The 19,285-nt window shown below is 39.0% G+C and overlaps 1 protein-coding gene across 1 annotated transcript in view; it reads left to right on the top strand.

Moving 5' to 3' along the window:
• IFRD1 (interferon related developmental regulator 1) overlaps nucleotides 1–16,226 on the top strand; it is a 29,777-nt gene extending 13,551 nt beyond the window's left edge. Inside the window, exons 9-12 of the mRNA XM_063099701.1 lie at nucleotides 9,669–9,803; nucleotides 12,942–13,070; nucleotides 13,468–13,563; nucleotides 15,438–16,226. Coding sequence (XP_062955771.1) covers nucleotides 9,669–9,803; nucleotides 12,942–13,070; nucleotides 13,468–13,563; nucleotides 15,438–15,527 — 450 coding nt within the window. The 3' untranslated portion in view covers nucleotides 15,528–16,226. The remainder of the gene's footprint in view (nucleotides 1–9,668; nucleotides 9,804–12,941; nucleotides 13,071–13,467; nucleotides 13,564–15,437) is intronic.
• Nucleotides 16,227–19,285: the final 3,059 nt, after the last annotated feature.

Raw genomic sequence — 19,285 nt, 5'->3', positions numbered from 1 at the left:
GACTTAGACATTCTCACTGCAAGAACCCATATTTTATATATGCCATTAGACTGCCTCATATAGTGCAGTTACTACACAGATTTTTTTAAAAGTGTAAGTTCTATATAAATTCCTCTAAATCTAGAATATTGATAAAATAGTTTATGCTTCAGAATTTATTGGGTAATTTGTTTACTATCTTATTTAATCCTTACAACTATAATGTGAGAGGGTGGATATTCTCTTTTTACAGATGGTAAAACAGATTCACAATTTTTAAAAATTAGTGTAGCAAGAAGTAGATTGGAGATTTTAATCCAGGAATTTTGACTCTGTTGTGTAGTAATGACTGTTATTTTCATTATTGATAAGAGTTAAGATATTTATTTGTATCTCTGGGAGCCCATTTTTATTTGTCCCAGAGTGTACAGTTATATTAGTTATCCTCAATTCCAGTAAATAGGCTTTTCAGTGCTACTTATGGACTATTTTTGTTATGCGTTTACATTTTCTTTTCTTCCTTCCTTCCTTTTTTTTTTTTTTTTTAATTTTATTTTGTCGATATACATTGTGGTTGATTATTGTTGCCCATCACCAAAACATCCCTCCTTCCTCCCTCCCGCCCTCCCCCCCAACAATGTCCTTTATGTTTGCTTGTCGTATCAACTTCAAGTAATTGTGGTTGTTATATCTTCTTCCCCCCCCCCCCGGTTTTGTGTGTGTGTGTGTGTGTGTGTGTGTGAATTTATATATTAATTTTTAGCTCCCACCAATAAGTGAGAACATGTGGTATTTCTCTTTCTGTGCCTGACTTGTTTCACTTAATATAATTCTCTCAAGGTCCATCCATGTTGTTGCAAATGGCAGTATTTCATTCGTTTTTATAGCTGAGTAGTATTCCATTGTGTAGATGTACCACATTTTCTGTATCCACTCATCTGATGATGGACATTTGGGCTGGTTCCAACTCTTGGCTATTGTAAAGAGTGCTGCGATGAACATTGGGGAACAGGTATACCTTCGACTTGATGATTTCCATTCCTCTGGGTATATTCCCAGCAGTGGGATAGCTGGGTCATATGGTAGATCTGTCTGCAATTGTTTCAGGAACCTCCATACCATTTTCCATAGAGGCTGCACCATTTTGCAGTCCCACCAACAATGTATGAGAGTTCCTTTTTCTCCGCAACCTCGCCAGCATTTATCATTCAGAGTCTTTTGGATTTTAGCCATCCTAACTGGGGTTAGATGGTATCTCAATGTGGTTTTGATTTGCATTTCCTGGATGCTGAGTGATGTTGAGCATTTTTTCATATGTCTGTTGGCCATTTGTATATCTTCCTTAGAGAAATGCGTACTTAGCTCTTTTGCCCATTTTTTAGCTTGGTTGCTTGTTTTTTTCTTGTAAAGTTGTTTGAGTTCCTTATATATTCTGGATATTAATCCTTTGTCAGATGAATATTTTGCAAATATTTTCTCCCACTCTGTTGGTTGTCTTTTAACTCTGTTAGTTGTTTCTTTAGCTGTACAGAAGCTTTTTAGTGTGATATAATCCCATTTGTTTATTTTTCCTTTGGTTGCCCGTGCTTTTGGGGTCATATTCATGAAGTCTTTGTCCAGTCCTATTTCCTGAAGTGTTTCTCCTATGTTTTCTTTAAGAAGTTTTATTGTTTCAGGGTGTATATTTAAATCCTTAATCCATTTTGAGTTGATTTTAGTATATGTTGAGAGGTATGGGTCTAGTTTCATTCTCCTGCATATGGATATCCAGTTATCCCAGCATCATTTCCTGAAGAGGCAGTCCCTTCCCCAGTGAATAGGCTTGGTGCTTTTGTCAAAGATCAGCTGACAGTAAGTGTGTGGGTTGATTTCTGGATTCTCTATTCTATTCCATTGGTCAGTGTGTCTGTTTTTATGCCAGTACCATACTGTTTTGGTTATTATAGCTTTGTAGTATAGGTTAAAGTCAGGTAGTGTTATGCCTCCAGCTTTATGTCTTTTGCTCAGCATTGCTTTGGCTACGCGTGGTCTTTTATTATTCCATGTAAATGTCTGGATAGTTCTTTCCATTTCTGAGAAAAATGTCATTGGAATTTTGATGGGGATTGCATTGAATTTGTATATCACTTTGGGTAGTATGGACATTTTCACTATGTTGATTCTTCCAATCCAAGAGCATGGGATATCTTTCCATCTTCTTGTGTCCTCTCTGATTTCTCTCAGCAGTGGTTTGTAGTTCTCATTATAGAGATTTTTCACCTCCTTGGTTAACTCAATTCCTAAGTATTTTATTTTTTTGGTGGCTATTGTAAATGGGCAGGCTTTCTTGATTTCTCGTTCTGCATGTTCACTATTGGAGAAAAGAAATGCTACTGATTTTTGTGTGTTGATTTTGTATCCTGCTACTGTGCTGAAATCATTTATCAATTCCAGCAGTTTTTTTTGTAGAGGTTTTAGGCTGTTCGATATATAGGATCATGTCATCTGCAAACAGGGACAGTTTGACTTCATCTTTTCCAATCTGGATGCCCTTTATTTCCCTCTCTTCTCTGATTGCTCTGGCTAGTACTTCCAACACTACGTTGAATAGGAGCGGTGAGAGTGGGCATCCTTGTCTAGTGCCTGTTCTTAAAGGAAAAGCTTTCAGCTTTTCCCCATTCCGGATGATATTGGCAGTAGGTTTGGCATATATGGCTTTAATTATGTTGAGATACTTTCCCTCTATACCTAACTTATAGAGGGTCTTTGTCATGAATGAGTGCTGAACTTTATCCAATGCTTTTTCAGCATCTAGAGAGATGATCATATGGTCCTTGTGTTTGAGTTTATTAATATGGTGTATCACATTTATTGATTTGCGTATGTTGAACCGACCTTGCATCCCTGGGATGAATCCCTCTCGATCGTGGTGAATAATTTTATGTATGTGTTGCTGTATTCTGTTTGCTAGTATTTTAGTGAGGATTTTTGCATCTATATTCATCAAGGATATCGGCCTGTAGTTTTCTTTTTTGGTTATATCTTTACCTGGTTTTGGTATCAGGATGATGTTTGCTTCATAGAATGGGTTTGGGAGATTTGCGTCCGTTTCAATCTTTTGGAATAGTTTGTAAAGAATCGGTGTCAATTCCTCTTTGAATGTTTGGTAAAATTCTGCTGTGAATCCATCTGGTCCTGGGCTTTTCTTTGTTGGGAGCCTTCTGATAACAGCTTCAATCTCCTTTATTGTTATTGGTCTGTTCAAATTTTCTAACTCTTCATGGTTCAGTTTTGGGAGCTTGTGTGTGTCCAGAAATTTATCCATTTCCTCCAGATTTTCAAATTTGTTGGCGTATAGATGTTTATAGTAGTCTCGAATGATTCCTTGTATTTCAGATGAATCAGTTGTAATATCGCCTTTTTCATTTCTAATTTTTGTTATTTGAATCTTCTCTCTTCTTTTTTTTGTTAGCCATGCTAATGGTTTGTCAATTTTATTTATCTTTTCAAAAAACAACTTTTTGATTCATTGATCTTTTGAATTGTTTTTTGGGTTTCAATTTCGTTAAGTTCTGCTCTGATCTTAATGATTTCTTTCCGTCTGCTAACTTTAGGTTTGGATTGTTCTTGTTTTTTAAATCTTTAAGGTGAAGTGTTAGGTTGTTCACTTGCCATCTTTCCATTCTTCTGAAGTGAGCATTTAATGCAATAAATTTCCCCCTTAATACTGCTTTTTTAGTATCCCACAGGTTTTGGTATGATGTATCATTATTTTCATTAGTTTCAATAAATTTTTTGATTTCCTGCTTGATTTCTTCTTGGACCCATGTGTCATTAAGTAGAATGCTGTTTAATTTCCATGTGTTTGCATAGTTTCCAGAGTTTCGTTTGTTATTAATTTCTAGTTTTAATCCGTTGTGGTCTGAGAAAATACATGGGATAACTCCAATTTTTTGAATGTATTGAGACTTGATTTGTGACCTAATATGTGATCTATCCTGGAGAATGATCCATGTGCTGATGAGAAGAATGAATATTCTGAGGTTGTTGGATGGAATGTTCTGTAGATATCTGCCAATTCCAATTGGTCTAGAGTCTTGTTTAGATCTTGTGTTTCTCTACTGATTCTTTGCCTAGATGATCTATGTAATATTGACAGTGGGGCGTTCAGGTCCCCTGCTATTATGGTATTAGTGTCTATTTCCTTCTTTAGGTCTCATAAAGTTTGTTTTATGAATCTGGCTGCTCCAACACTGGGTGCGTACATATTTATGATTGTTATGTCTTCTTGATGGATCAGTCCTTTTATCGTTATGTAGTGTCCCTCGTTGTCTCTTTTTATGGTTTTTAGTTTAAAGTCTATTTTGTCAGATATAAGAATAGCTACTCCAGCTCGTTTTTCTTTTCTGTTTGCATGGTAAATCTTTTTCCATCCTTTCACTCTTAGTCTATGTGAGTCTCTATGGGTGAGGTGGGTCTCTTGTAGGCAGCATATAGTTGGGTCCTCCTTTTTAATCCAGTCAGCCAGTCTGTGTCCTTTGATTGGGGAATTTAAGCCTTTTACATTAAGAGTTGTTATTGAAAGGTGTTGATTTATTCCTAGCATTTTGTTGGTTGTTTGGTTGCCTTAGGTGTCTTTTGTTCCTTGCTTTCTGATTTACTGTTTGGTTTCTGTGTTTGTTGGTTCCATAGGTTGTAGATAGCATTTTTGTTTGTTCGTTTTCTCTTTATGAATGCCATTTTTATTATACTAGTGGGTTTAGATTTTTCTTAGGTTTTTATGGCAGTGGTAGTTATTTTTCAGGAACCAAACCCAGTACTCCCTTGAGGATTTCTTGTAAGGGTGGTTGTGTGGTAGTGAACTCCCACAGTTTTTGTTTGTCTGAGAAATATACTATTTGCCCTTCATTTTGGAAGGATAGCCTTGCAGGGTTGAGTATTCTTGGCTGGCAATCTTTGTCTTTTAGTATTTTGAATATATCATCCCATTCCTTTCTAGCTTTTAGGGTTTGTGATGAAAAGTCTTATGTTAGCCTGATGGGGGCTCCCTTATAGGGGATTTGACGCTTCTCTCTTGCAGCTTTTAGGATTCTCTCTTTGTCTCTGAGTTTTGCCAGTTCGACTATAACATGTCTTGGAGAAGGCCTTTTTGGGTTGAATACGTTTGGAGATTGTTGAGCTTCCTGGATCTGAAGATCTGTGATTTTTCTTATACCTGGGAAGTTTTCTGCCACTGTTTTGTTGAATATGTTTTCAATGCAATCTCTGTTTTCCTCCCCTTCTGGAATACCCATGATTCGTATATTTGAGCGCTTAAGGTTGTCGGATATCTCTCTCACATTTTCTTCATTGTCTTTGATTCTTTTTTCTTTCTTTTTGTCTGCTTGTGTTATTTCAAACAGCCTATCTTCAAGTTCAGAGGTTCTCTCTTCAACTTCCACAAGGCTGCTGGTTAAACTCTCCATTGTGTTTTTTATTTCGCTGAATAACTTCTTCAGTTCGGCAAGTTCTGCTACATTTTTTTTCAGGTCATTGATTTCCTTGTACATTTCCTCTTTCAGGTCCTGTATACTTTTCCTCGTTTCATCATGATGTCTAGCTGAGTTTTCTTGTATCTCATTCAGTTTCCTTAGAATTATCACTCGAAATTCCTTGTCAGTCATTTCAAGGGCTTCTTGTTCTATAGGATCTAAAGTTTGAGATTTATTAACTTTTGGTGGTGTACTTTTTTGATTTTTTTGTATTTCTGGTATCTTTTTTTTGATGTTTATTCATTGTGGCAGGGGGTTTCACAGTCCAGTGGTTTGATACTATTGACTAACTAAGATGTTGCTGTGGTTGCCAATTTGGTATGGCTACCTCCATGACTGCTCAGTTGGCCTCTAGTGCCTTGTGTGTGTGGTTGCCTCGGGTCTTGGGCCTCTCTGGGGAGCCACCTCTCTGGTCAGCTTGGACTCTGCTGGGCTGCTGGATCACAGGATGGTACCACAGGGTGTGTGGTCTCTGCTGAGCTTCCACTTCCCGTGCAGGACTTCTCCCTGTTCCGTGCACTCTGGCCCGGGCTGTTGGATCACACAGTGGTGACCCCACAGGGTGTGTGGTTTCTGTCGAGTCTCCGCCTCCCTAGCCGGACGTCTCCCCACTCTGTGCGCACTAGGCTGGGCTGCTGGATCTTGCAGTGGCAGCCCCGCAGTGTGTGTGTTTTCTGCCAAGTCTCCACCTCCCTAGCTGGACGTCTCCCTGCTCTGTGCGCACTGGGCTGGGCTGGGCTGGGACGTGTCTTCTGCAACCCTCGTCCATCAGCTGGGCCTTCAAGACCCTGCTCGGCACCGCCTCGCCCAGGAAGTCTACCAGGTTTCTGCTAGGTGCACATGACCGGTCGCTCTGGGTGCCTTTGTAGCACTGTGTAGATCTTTCTTGGGACTTATCACCTTCCTCCTGGTATCGCGGTTATTTGTGTACTTGTCTTATCTTCCACACCCGAGCATGAGCTCCTCGGGAGAGGAGTCCACAGCACACGGTTCACCTTTGAATCCCCCTGGCGCGGACCGACTCTAGTGCCCGCCTGCAGTCAACTCTCCGGCAGGTTCAAGCGAACTCAGGAACTCTCCAACCACACTATTCCTAACCAGAAATCAGTTAGGCATTTTTCCAAACTGGTGGCCGCAGAGATGGTATCTGTCTCCTGGTAACAGGAAGCTTACCGGGGGCTGGAGCCCAGGGTGCGGTGGAGTGACAGTCGGCCTCACCCGTACTTCCTTGCCCTCCTGACGCTGGCCGGGGACGCCCCATGCCACCAGCCCCGCCAGAGAACCACGGAGGGAGTGGGAGGGAAGGCTGGCCCGCAGGCCCCAGGAAGCCCCGCGCCGTGGCAGGCAAGTGGGAAGGCTCAGTGAGAAGCTGAGCCTGGCGAGGAGGACAGGCCTGGCCGAGCTGGGCTGGAGCCACCACCACCTGAGAAAATGGAGGCAGCCCCGGGCCGGTGAGTGGCCCGGTGGGGCAGGCGGAAGCTGGGGGGGCATCCGCCTCCAGAGCAGGGCCCGGCCGGGGGTCACTCATGGGGCTGTGCCAGGTCGGGCGCTCACTCTCTGCCTCTGGTTTGTTGCCTTCCCCGTTCTCAGTTCCCGCCACCTCGGGCTGCTCGCTCGGTCCTGCGTCGCGGCTCAGGCGCTCCCAGGAATCTTCTTTTATGCGGGCCTGAAACCTCGAATCATGAATAGGGCAGCTGGCTGCCTTCAGCGCGGCCCCGGCCTCCGGGATCCTGTCTGCATCCACAGCAGCCCTGGCGCCGTGTTCCCTGTTTAGAGACTCGCTTTTGCAGCTAAGAAACAGTTCTTTTCCTGCTCCATACTTCAAAGCTGTTGCCTGTAAACGAGGCAGCCTCTCCTGCCAAGGGCAAAGTGGTGGTCAGGCCCTACGACTGGCCACCAGCAGCGGTCCTCCCTTAAGAGACGGCAAGAGGAACGTCCACAAGTTTCCCGGCTGCCTAAGGCCCAGTGGCCACCTTTTCTACCTCAGCTACTCAGCACCAACCGCCGCAGCCACCGTCATCTTAGGATCCGCCGTCAGGAGCCAATGACTTTTAAAACAGTCTTTACCGGGCTTGAACATTCCAGTCTTTTCAATTCAGCTAATATTTCTTCTTTTACCTTCTGGTCTGGCGTCCGCACACCTTCCAAGGCTCCGCCCTGGACTCTCGGACGCGGGTGGCCCTAGGGTGACGATGTCAAAGTTCACTGGGTCCGCGGAAGTCAGAGAAGATTTTTAAAAAACATCCAGCTCCAGTACTTTGTGGCACTTTGTCAAAGTATTTCTACCATCCCTTTTGCAAACGTCCTCCTACCCGAAGGAACAGTAGTCCCTTACCTCTTCCTAAGACAAAACCTAGGGCCTGCTGGCTTCATCTCCTCCCTGTCAAATATCCCTTCCTTCCTTTTTAATTAAAAAAAAAAAACCAAAAATTCCCACAGCACTTTATGGAGACTTTTCCCTAAAATATTTAACATTTATTTTTCCAGGTTTTAGTACTATATTGAACTCTGATTCACAAACTATATACTAGGTTGCTAAGATCATATTAGAACAGAGTTTCTCAGCCTCAGCACTATTGATATTTGGGGCTGGGTGGTGTTGGGGGGCAAGGCACGGGGGCTGTCTTGTGCATTGTAAGATGTTTAGCAGCATCCTTTGTTCTCTACTCACTAGATGCTAGTAATACCCACCTCCCCCAGTTGTGACAACCAAAAATGTCTCTGGACATAGCCAAATGTCCCCTGGGAGGTAAGATGTCCCCAGTTGAGAATCACTGGGAATGGTTCCCAGTTCTTAAAACATAAAGATAATATGTCAAATTTTCTTAAATTTTGGCTTAGTCTTTTGTATAGGTTTTAAAATCTTTCATACTTTTTATTTTTTTGAGAATACTATAAAAGAGCAAGTAGCCAATAAAATGAGTTGGGAACTGCCAGTCCTTGAAATGTACTTGTTTCTTTTAAGTAAAACTATTCCTGTCTTGTTATGATGAAATCAAATTTATTGGAATTTAAATATAGAGATCAACATAACTTTCGTTTGGTCTGTTTTAATACCTAGTTTGCATCTTATTAATGGGTGTTGTCTCTAACTCAGACATAGGAGGTTGAATTGGAACATTTGAAGATAACATTTGTTGGAACAGTTAAGAATATGCAATCTGAAATATTGACAATAAGAAAATATTTATGTACTTAAAAGCTGGGCTAATTCAAGTTTATTTTCTACCAGTGTAAAAATCTTCTTCATTTTAGACATTAAAAGAAATCACATTTATACTCTTTGAGATTAAATAATTATATACACAATCTAAAGAATGCCCAGAATAAGAGCTGCTTATTTTAATAGAATAAGTTAAGTGATTATTGCCTCGAATACGAAAAATGTTAAGCAGGCATGAATAACTAGAACCAGAGATTACCCATCTTCTGGTTTCTTAGGAAGAAGTATCTGTTCTAGTTTTAGTTTTTAATGTGGTTGTAAAATGTAGTTAGGGAATAAAAACACCCCAAATAAAGAGACTTCTTCAATGTATGGCCATGTTAAAACGTAACAAGGAATCCCTTAGTCAACTTCAGGTCATAGCAAATACATTTTGTAGCTTTCTGCCAAAAGGGATTAAAGCATCTTCTTGCCTTAAATAATTTAACTCCTGAGTTGAACAACTGATGTAAATGCTTTATTGCTTATTTAAAATATGGCAGTAAGTTAGAAATTAGCTGCTTTAAAAAGCATTACCAATAACTTGAATTTTTGGAATAAGAATAATTGGAATTCTGGGAATGTATGTGGTTTGGAGATTGGGGAGCCAAAGGATGGAAGCTGCATTGGTATATGTGTTTCTGTCTCTCACTGAACTTCTTTGAAATCCCAGTAATATCTTATATTCAGTGGGAACTTAATAAGTATTTGTTGGATGCTTCTGGATATACTTGGAATGGGAGCATTAATTGTTTTGTAGTAATGTATCATTTTATCGTCAGCATTTCAGGATTAAATTTTTGTGTGATTACTATAAGTGTGTTTATGTGGGCCAAATCTCTAAACAGCTGGAAGATTTGTGTTGCTTTATGCAACTGGATATTTTCCAAAGGTAGGCTGTTTTTTGTTAGCTTTAGAAGGGGTTGGAAAAGAAAAAAACCAATAACAAATGAAACACAATCGCTTTTCTTGACCAGGACTTTTTTTATGAAGACATGGAATCTTTGACTCAGATGCTTAGGGCTTTGGCTACAGATGGAAATAAACACCGGGCCAAAGTGGACAAGAGAAAGCAGCGTTCAGTTTTCAGAGATGTCCTGAGGGCGGTGGAGGTAGGTAGGCCTCTTAAATGCTGTAATAGCTACTCATTTTGAAATTGGATTGCTCCAAGCTAAACTTGACAGTTGGGTCATTTTGTTGATTGAATTTTACCTTTGATCAAAATAATTTCCTCACTTTAAGATAGCAGGTTTTAAACAACATAAGTGAAGACTTCTTTTTTCTTTTTTCTTAAACAAAGAAAAATTTAATGCTGATGTATAAAAGTACTTTTATTTAGGTTTCAAAAAAAATAAAAAGATCCATAGTGATGGAAATGTAGTTCACATTGGTATACCTGACATGATTTAGGCAATGGTGTTTATTTAGCACATACGTGCAAGGCTACTTAAAATCATTATCTGATGCTTAGACTTCTATGGTTCTCTAACCCGCTTCAGTCTGTATAGCAAATAAATTGATTTAGAAACCTTCAAGGCTTAGAATACATGGCTTAAAAATGAGCTGTAGTATAAGGGCAGTCTCACTGTGGAGCATTCTGAAGTCTTTCACAATTTATTTTGGTTGGCGTGGATTTAAAGGGTAAAGATCCTTTGGGGTTTTGGTTAATGCTGACTCTGATTGCATTATAGTAATATTTTGTATTTACTCTGGGGTTTCTAATCTTAAAAAAAGAAAAACAAAATCCCTTAATTTGAGCAGACATGAGTATTAAGAATTTAAATTTGTCTTATAATTAGTGTGGTAGTATCCCTAAATTAAGCAAGCCATTTTCTTTGAGTAACTATAAACTATTCCTATATTTAGATTTTCTAGATACTGTAGCCTCCAAGGATAAAATGGTGACATGTCCTAGATTTTCTGGATTGGACCTGGTTTCACATTTTTTGTTTTGACGCATCCCCTGTGAGTAGTAGATTGTAAGGGTCATCGGGACCTGATAGGTTCTGTTGACAAAGCCCCTCAGCACTGATTATCCTGAGGAAGACTCAAGTAAAATCTCGACATACACCAGCATTAACAGGCCTCTTGTCCTTGTACTCCTTGGGCACTGCTAAAAATGGAAGCCGCTCCGATTGTATATGGATTTACCCTTTCAAGCCTTACTTACCTACCCTCTCTTCTTCATCTCAAGAATAAAGTAGCTCCCTGCTCTTCCACTGGGTTCCCTCTTGCTCCAGCCTGTGTTTTAATGCACCTGCCAAAGAAAAGCCTATCCTCAGAGCCTTGCTAAATAGTTCTTGTCTCTCCCTTTTTCACTGGAACCTAGCTTTCTCTGGAGGAAAAAGCTAGGTCCTCCTTCCTTGATGGATCTAGACAAAGGTTGCTCAAGTGCCACAGAGGAGAATCGTACATCTGAGAGGTGGTAGTGGCTGCCATACCATTTCTTTTCATCCAAAACTTTTCTTGAAGTTCACATATGCCTTAAATCAGCAAGCATTTAATATGTTAGATGCTTTGCCATATGGTTTTCTTTTTTTAGTTTCATTGTAGCTTTTCAGCAGTAGAATTATCTCCTTTTTAAGAAAGAATGGGGACCAAAGGAATAAAGAACAGTAAATAGCAAAGCTGAAATTTGAACCCACTGTACTGTGCTCATCCAGCAGGGCCAAAAGCTGCAGATAGGTCAAGTGAGAGAAGGGTGGAAAGTTACTGTTGGATCTATCAATTTGGTCATTGGTGACCTTTGTAAGAGCAGATTCAGTGGCATGATGAGAGAAAAGCCAGGCTGAAGTGGACCGAAACATGAATGGGAAATGAATAAGTGGAGATGGTGTTTTTTGACTATTCTTTTAAAAAGCATGGTTGTAATGGGAAGGAAAAGAGAGGTGATAGCTGGAGTGTAGTGCTGGATTGTGGCAGGGTTTGTTTTGTTTTCTTTTAGATGCTAGAGACAGCTTATGGGGGAGGAACCAATGGAGAAAGGAGCATTTGAAAATATAAGTGAAAGGTTGGGATTAGCCTTGAATTGGGTGGGGAGGGGGGAGCGTTGCCTATCTCTTACATACAGGAGGGAGGAATACGTAAGCATGCAGATGAGTTTATAGAAGATGGATGAGAAGCAGAGCTCTTTCCTGGAGTCTGGGTGTTTTCTGAAATAAAGGGTGAAAATAGAACACTACTGTTTTTCTGAGCTGCTGTTACACACCAGGCAATCACTGTATATTTCTCTTTCTTATACTTCTGATAACCTCTAATACCTCTTATGATACCATAAGGTATAGATAGCTCCATTCTGTAGGCAAGAGAACAGACTCAAAGAGGTTAAGTTTCTTGCTGAAATCACAAGCCAGTGAGTGGCACATCCATGTAAGTCTGGAGCTCACGTTCTCTTCCACCACATTATTTACTGTGTCTGCTGAGAGAGAAGGGGGCTGGGTAGGTGTGGGGTAGACGGTTGGAGTGGTTGCCCCTTCAACTTCCATCACCACCTTCTGTCCCTGTGGCAGTCAGCTACTCCTTTCTTGGTTACCCTTACATGTTCATGATTCATCAAAGAATTAAGCAGCCAGTTTTGTTCTTTCTAAGTTCTACCAGCATTCTGGGTGACAACTTTATCCGTTTGGAAAACCCTATCCTGTGTTTGTTCCAGACTGTTAACTTCCATTTCACTTGGGACACACTCCCATGGTTACACCTTAGAGATGGTTTTCTGGCAGAATTATTTCATTGCTGAAATCTTAAACTCAGGTGTTACCTTTCATTTTCTTAATAAATCTAGCCGAGACCTCTTGGAGTCCTCTAGTTGCTGGACCTCTCCTTATTCCTCAGTCTCTTAACCCCATTTATCTTCATCCCTGCTGACCATCACTTCACCCACTATCTTGTGGTGTTGTTTTGTCTTTCTGACGGTTCTGCAACTTCTTCCCCTCTGCCATTCTAGAGGAATACAAACATCTGACACTTTTTTCAGGTTTCTTGAATGCTATTGAAATTTTAAAATGTTGATGACAATGTAGTTTTGCCATTAATATTTACTCAAACTCAGTTGTGCCTTCAAGTCTACCACAACTAGTTAAATTTTACACCCTTACATATAGAATGTCCACATCTCAGGTATGGAAGTATTAGATTAAACTATATCATTCATTTATCTCAGTATGTGTTTGTCAGTTTAGAAATTGTGTTTATGTAAGATCTTGTTGGCCCATATTAGTGCCTGTGATAATTTTAGTTCTTCTATTGGCTAGGAACGGGATTTCCCAACAGAAACTGTTAAATTTGGTCCTGAACGAATGTATATTGATTGTTGGGTCAAAAAACACACCTATGACACCTTTAAGGAGGTTCTTGGATCAGGGATGCAGTACCACTTGCAGGTGAGTGACATCTTTTCTACCTGTCTGCTTTTAAATTAGTGAACAATCTTGAGAGTAGCTCATTTAATTGGCTTTTGAAGTTAATTGAATATAGAGAATGCTTCCACATGTTAGAAAACAGCGAATTTATTTTTGAAAGTAAAATTGAAATTGCTTTTTTTTTTAATAGTTTAAGTCTGGGAAACATTATTGATGTCTTTGTATGGAAGCAAATAGCTTGACATAGCTTTCTTGGATTCAAGGGACTGGAAAACAATTTGTTCTCCTACTGAGAAACAGAAAATAGTTGACCTAAATTCATATTTATAGGTTCTACATAACTTTCACTCTATATACTGAAAAAGAGCTATGATATTTAATTAATACTGAGCCTCATCACCTTTTTCTTTCACATAAGTCAAATGAATTCCTTCGCAATGTATTTGAACTGGGACCCCCGGTGATGCTTGATGCTGCAATGCTTAAAACGATGAAGATTTCTCGTTTTGAAAGGGTAGGTTTTGTTTTTGATTTTAATAGAACTAAATGCACCAAAGAAAAGTGGAGCCAAAGCCTTGATTCTGCCCGGTGACAGGAACTTAGCTGTGTCTACCTATATGGGAAGTTTTAGTTTTTCATGATGTTTCACACAGAATAGCTGTACTAAAGGTGTAGAAACTTCACTGAATTTAGAGTGTGGGGGGCCTTAGTAAAAAGTTTTTACCCTTCACTTTGCTATCTTAACATAGAAATTATTTTTATTTTTTGTTTCTTTTTATTCTATGGAGTTTTTATATTTAAGAATAAGTATTTAGACAGTGCTTCTTTTGTACCAGATAATAGCCTACTTAGTGAAGTACCAGACTCATTTTACAAAAGAGGAAACTGCTCAGAGAGAGTTCATAACATGAATTGGTAATTAATATCATCGTCTGTTAACCTTTCAAAAATCCTTAATTATAATTTTTGTTTTCTAATTGAGGTGAAATTCACATAACATAAACTGTTCAGTGGCATTTATTATGTTCAAGATATTGTGCAACCATTACCTCTGTCTAGTTCCAAAACATTTTCATTGCCTTGATTACTCATTGGTAGTCCGTTCCCCATCTGCCCCTTTCCTAGTCACTGGCAACCACCGATCTGTTCTCTCTCTGTGTTGATTTACCTATTCTGGATATTTCATATAAATGGAATCATATAACATGTGACCTTTTTTGTCTGACTTTTTTCACTTAGCATAATGTTGTCAAGGTTCATCCGTACTGTACCATGTATCATAACTTCTTTTTTGTGGCTGAATAATTCTCCATTGTATGGCTATATCATGTTTGTTTATCCATTTATTAGCTGATGTGTATCTGGGCTGTTTCCATTTTTTGGTCATTGTGAATAGTGCTGCTCTGAACATGCACATACAAGTTTTTGTTCGAATGTCTCTTTTCTGTTTTGAGGTGTATATACCTAGAGTGGAATTGCTGGGTCATATAGTAGTTCTATGTTTAACTTTTTGAGGAACTGCTAAACTGTTCTCCATAGCTGTTGTACCATTTAACATTTCCACCAGTATGTTCTGATTTTTCTGTAAACTCACCAACACTTGTTATTGTTGGGGTTTTTTATATGGTTTTTTTTTTTTTTTGGTGGCTGCTTTTTTGTTTTTAATTATAACCATCCTAATGGGTGTGAAGTGCTTAATTTTATTTTTATAGAGCCTTTGCATTTAATCAGTTTTATGACCACATAATTGATTGTTGGATATTTTAAAACTTTTTAATAAATATTAATATTTTTACATACTTTTCTCTTTTGAATTATTTCTTTGAAGAAATCCTCTGTACAGAAATGCAGGGTCCAATTATGACTTCTGTGTATTGCCTAATTACTTTCCGAAGTTATTCGGTCATTTTTAATTGTCTCCAGTAATGAATGAAGGCATGTAGCTATTACACAAAGATTTGTCAACATTGGGTTTTATAATTTAAAAATTTTGTTAATTTAATTGGTATTTAAACACCACCTCATCACTTTTTCCTTTGTTACTTTAATTGACAGCCTGGTAGGACTTTTTTTCACACTAGTCATGATTTGTCTTTTCCTAGATTGGATTAAATGTTGATGCCCTTTTTTCACTTTTTTGTTGGACTTTTCTTGGTATTTTTCATATTTGATTAATAATTTTCTTAATATGGAATAGCCATTACCTCTATTGTATAGGTTAATTTTCTCCTGCATTCTTTATGTGTGTGTGTTTTATAAACATTTAAAATATTTATAGGGTCAAATTAGTTCATGTCTTTACTTTGTGATTTTTATCTTTTTTTTCCATTTTATAAGGATATCTTAAGTCTTACTGATCCACATGTATTTTCATTTTCTTTGTTTCAGCATTTATATAACTCTGCAGCCTTCAAAGCTCGAACAAAAGCTCGAAGCAAATGTAGAGATAAGAGAGCAGATGTTGGAGAATTCTTCTAGATTTTCAGAACTTGAAGACTATTTTCTAATTTCTTTTTCTTTTTTTTTTTTCTCTCTCTCTTTTTTTGGCTACTTCTAATGTATTTAAACTCTAGAAACAGTTTTTATCTTTTATCAACTTAGATAACTTGTAGAAGGAGTTATATTACTTACAATTTAATGTACAGTATTGCAAATGGTGAGTTCTGATTATTGATTGTCTGTAAATATAATTCAGTAAACATGAAGAAAGTATTTGTAATGTTTGGTCATATTCTATTTATGAAGAGAGCAAAAATATGGTATTGATTTCATAATGAGAAAAATTATTAGCTGAGGTTTAATTTCTTATACTGTGGTTGTCAAAAATACTGATTGATTATAATGATATATACTCATAAGGTATTTAACTTAATATCTTAGACAAGAGTTCTGGATACAATTTTTGGGAGCTAGTTCCTCTGGAAAAGCTTCTATATTTTTAATTTTAAATGGAATGTGGCTTTTAAAATTTTGTCACTGGGATCAAAAAAGGAATTACACCATGAGACCATACAACCACACTTAAAGGCAATTCACTTCAGCTACTGGGAGTTTATGATGAGTTAGCATATGCTAGAAAGGTTGCTAACCTTAACTTCTGAGAGCAGGAACATGGATTCTGTCTGCTGTATGAGACTGTGCTTTTTACTTTGAAATAAAGATCTTTTCACACTGAAAGTGCTTCTTTTTTAATAGAAGAAACATTATTTATGGCTTTGAGTAGAGTTCAAAATGACAAACCCAGGTAGGGAGGGAGACAAAGATTTATTTGTGTATTTTATTTATGTAATTTTATTTATTTTTAAATTTTTATTGAATTATAATTGATTATACGTATTTTGGGGGCTCAACATTGACATATGTTGATCAAATCAATATTACTAGTATGTATATTGTTACAAATCATACTTATTCTTTATGCCCCTTGTCCAATCTCTCCCAATTCCCCTCTCTTGCCTCGCTCCCCACTCTGACAACCCTAGATTTCTTCTCTCCTTCTGAAAGAGTAATGGTTACTCTGTTGATTAGTTGCCTAGATGATCTGTCCAATGCTGAGAGGTGTGTTCAGGTCCCCCAATATTATCATAGAGCAGATGCTGCTTCTGTCACTCTGGAATGGGCTATGTGGAGAGAGACATGCTCTTCTTTTCTTTGGTCTCTGCTGGTGACTTTCCTTGTGTCAATGCACTCCAGTGTCTGGTGGACCATCTGCATGGTAGCTGTGATGTCTAGCCATTTCCACAGCAGCTGTGGGGCTGTGGTGGGGTACTCACATGGAGGTGATGTTTTTGGCATGCTTCTTGGTGCTGGCGATGTGCCTGGTTGGCGGGGGGAGTCTGGTCCCTGCCTCTATGCCTCAGGACCCTGGTTGGGCCCCGAGGCTCTGGCAGTGTGCCTGGTTTTTTTGGGGGGGCGGGGAGGTCCAGCATCCGGCTCCATGCTTCAGGTCCCCTGGTGGGCCACGAGGTGGTGGTGGTGTGCCTGGGCCAGAACTAATTTTTTTTCCTTTGCTTCTAAAATGGAAGTTCCTGTGTGAACCAGTACTTGTGCTGTGTGGTTGAGCTAAATTGCTGCTTTGCTGCTGTTTCCCTAGGAAGGGTTTTTTGTGAAGCTCAGGGTTTAATGGTCGACCTTATAGGTACTTCTGGCTCTCCAGAGAGCCGATGCACCTGGGTTGTGTAGAGACTGTGATCTGGGCCTGAGTCTTTTTATCAAACTGTACCCCATGCAATTCTATATTCCTGACCAAAAGTCTCCTCTGAGTGGTCCTGTGCTGATTGGGGAGCAGATCGGCTGTCCTTGCTGTGCCCCAGTGTTCTCCCAGTGGGCCCATCTCCCCCACTGCCTGTGCTAGAAACACTTCTCGTGGGACAGGCCATGCACTAGTCCCCTGCGATGACTCACCAGCTTCTGAATGGCTCGTTTTTTTCAGTTGTTCTGGCTCCTCACTCCTGTGTCCGTCCACAGGAACCCTACTAGTGGTCTTGCTGTCTCCAGGGCCACCAAGGCCCTCTTCTCCACTGCCACCTCCAAGGAACTCCATCCAAAGGGCACAGCTGTGGCTTTTGCTGGCTCCTGCTCCGCGTGCTCAGCAGCTCCAGCCTTAAAGCAGCTGGGGCTTGAAATGCTCCAAGAAGTTTTTTCTTGCTCTCATCATGGCATCTCCCCCTTCATGCACTCCATAGGTCTCTCCTCCTCTTCCCCTGAGCTCTAGCTGCCCCAGCTTGGCTGTTGTTGCTTTTTTTATAGTTGTAAATTGGTTGATTTGTGGGAGAGAGTGACACTGGGGACTGTCTATTCCTCCATCTTGACTGGAAAGCCCTATTTGTATATTTGAAACCATTAGAATAGGTGACAAAAATGTAGTAGTATATCATTGGGATTCAAGTTACTGATTTTTAAGAAAATTTCTGCTTGGTTGCCCCTATGAGGTATTTTTTCATTTTTATGAAAAGTAAGTATTTTGTCAATGCATTAAAATTTAGTTATTAAACTTAGATTAAAATTATATAATGCAAGCAACATGTGCAGTTTAGAATTCATAGATTTGTGTCTTTGATATTCTTGCTGCAGAAAACAGTGAGGGGTGGGGAAACATGTACACTGTAGAGAGACATACTGAAATCACTTAAGGCATTTTTTCTAAATTAATGCTCTTGCTCTCCCATGTTCCCAACGAATCCTGGAAGGCCTGGGTACCCTCTAGGTGACAGTCATTGGTTGGCTTAAATGGAGTCACTTGGCCAAGTTGCATCCCTCAGATGCAATGCGATAGAAAACAGATTTGTAATCTGGAACTTGGGTTTGTGTGTCGTTGTCACTTCCTTATGTTCCTAGTAGGTTAGAAGCGTGGAAAAGAGGTTGCAGATAGTAGTTTTTTCTAAATTTTCAATTTCATATATGTGTATATATTTTTAAATAAAAATGAATTTTTATTGAAGTATTATACATAGTTTAATAGTACTTCAAGGCTTATAGGTAAGAAAGCCTTAAACCTTCCTTTCCTCAGTTCCAGGAGGCATTCAGCCTTTTCAGTTTTTTCTAACACCTTTCTAAATAATATGCTTATACAGCTATTTTTTAGTTCATTATTTTTAGATGTTTGTTAACTTCCTATTATGACAGGTGAAGATTTCTTTTTTCCTTTCCTATCGTAACATTTTTTGTTTTGTTAAATCAGCATTATTGTTTGCATTACTGTGATCATATTTATATGTTCACTCCTGAGCTAGTTTACTGTGCTTTACATGTTTGTTCTCATATAATACTTTGTCCTAAAATTTAATAATCGTCTTGCTTTTTGGGTTTATATGCACATCACTAAATCTTCCCGAACAGTCCTAAATAAATTAGTAAAACTTCTTGATTCTATACTTGGTTCAGTGTAGACTAGTTTCTCTCTCGTCCATGTGTATAGCTGTTTTCCTGAGACATCACTATCATCCTGGAGATTTGTTTTCTCTCTTGAGTTGGATCTCATGTTTTCTGCACTTTATTATTAGGTCTTCATTATTAGGTTGCTTCCTTGGTAAAGTGGAGTGCTTCCTTCAGTAGTTTCTGGGGCATGAGAGGTCAATTGTTTTGAAACAGTATTTCTGAAAACTAGATTGCCTGGTATATGAAGTTCAATGTAGAAAATAAAATTTGGAATTAAAAGAAATTAAATGATAGCTAATTCAAATTTGGAAATTTGAAGGCATTGCCCTGTTGTCTTCTAATTAGCAAAATGTTGAGAT

This window comes from Cynocephalus volans, chromosome 6 (assembly GCF_027409185.1).
Source record: "Cynocephalus volans isolate mCynVol1 chromosome 6, mCynVol1.pri, whole genome shotgun sequence".
Taxonomy (NCBI): domain Eukaryota; kingdom Metazoa; phylum Chordata; class Mammalia; order Dermoptera; family Cynocephalidae; genus Cynocephalus; species Cynocephalus volans.
The sequence above is the reverse complement of the archived record's forward strand: the minus strand, read 5'-3'. Positions and strand labels throughout refer to the sequence as shown.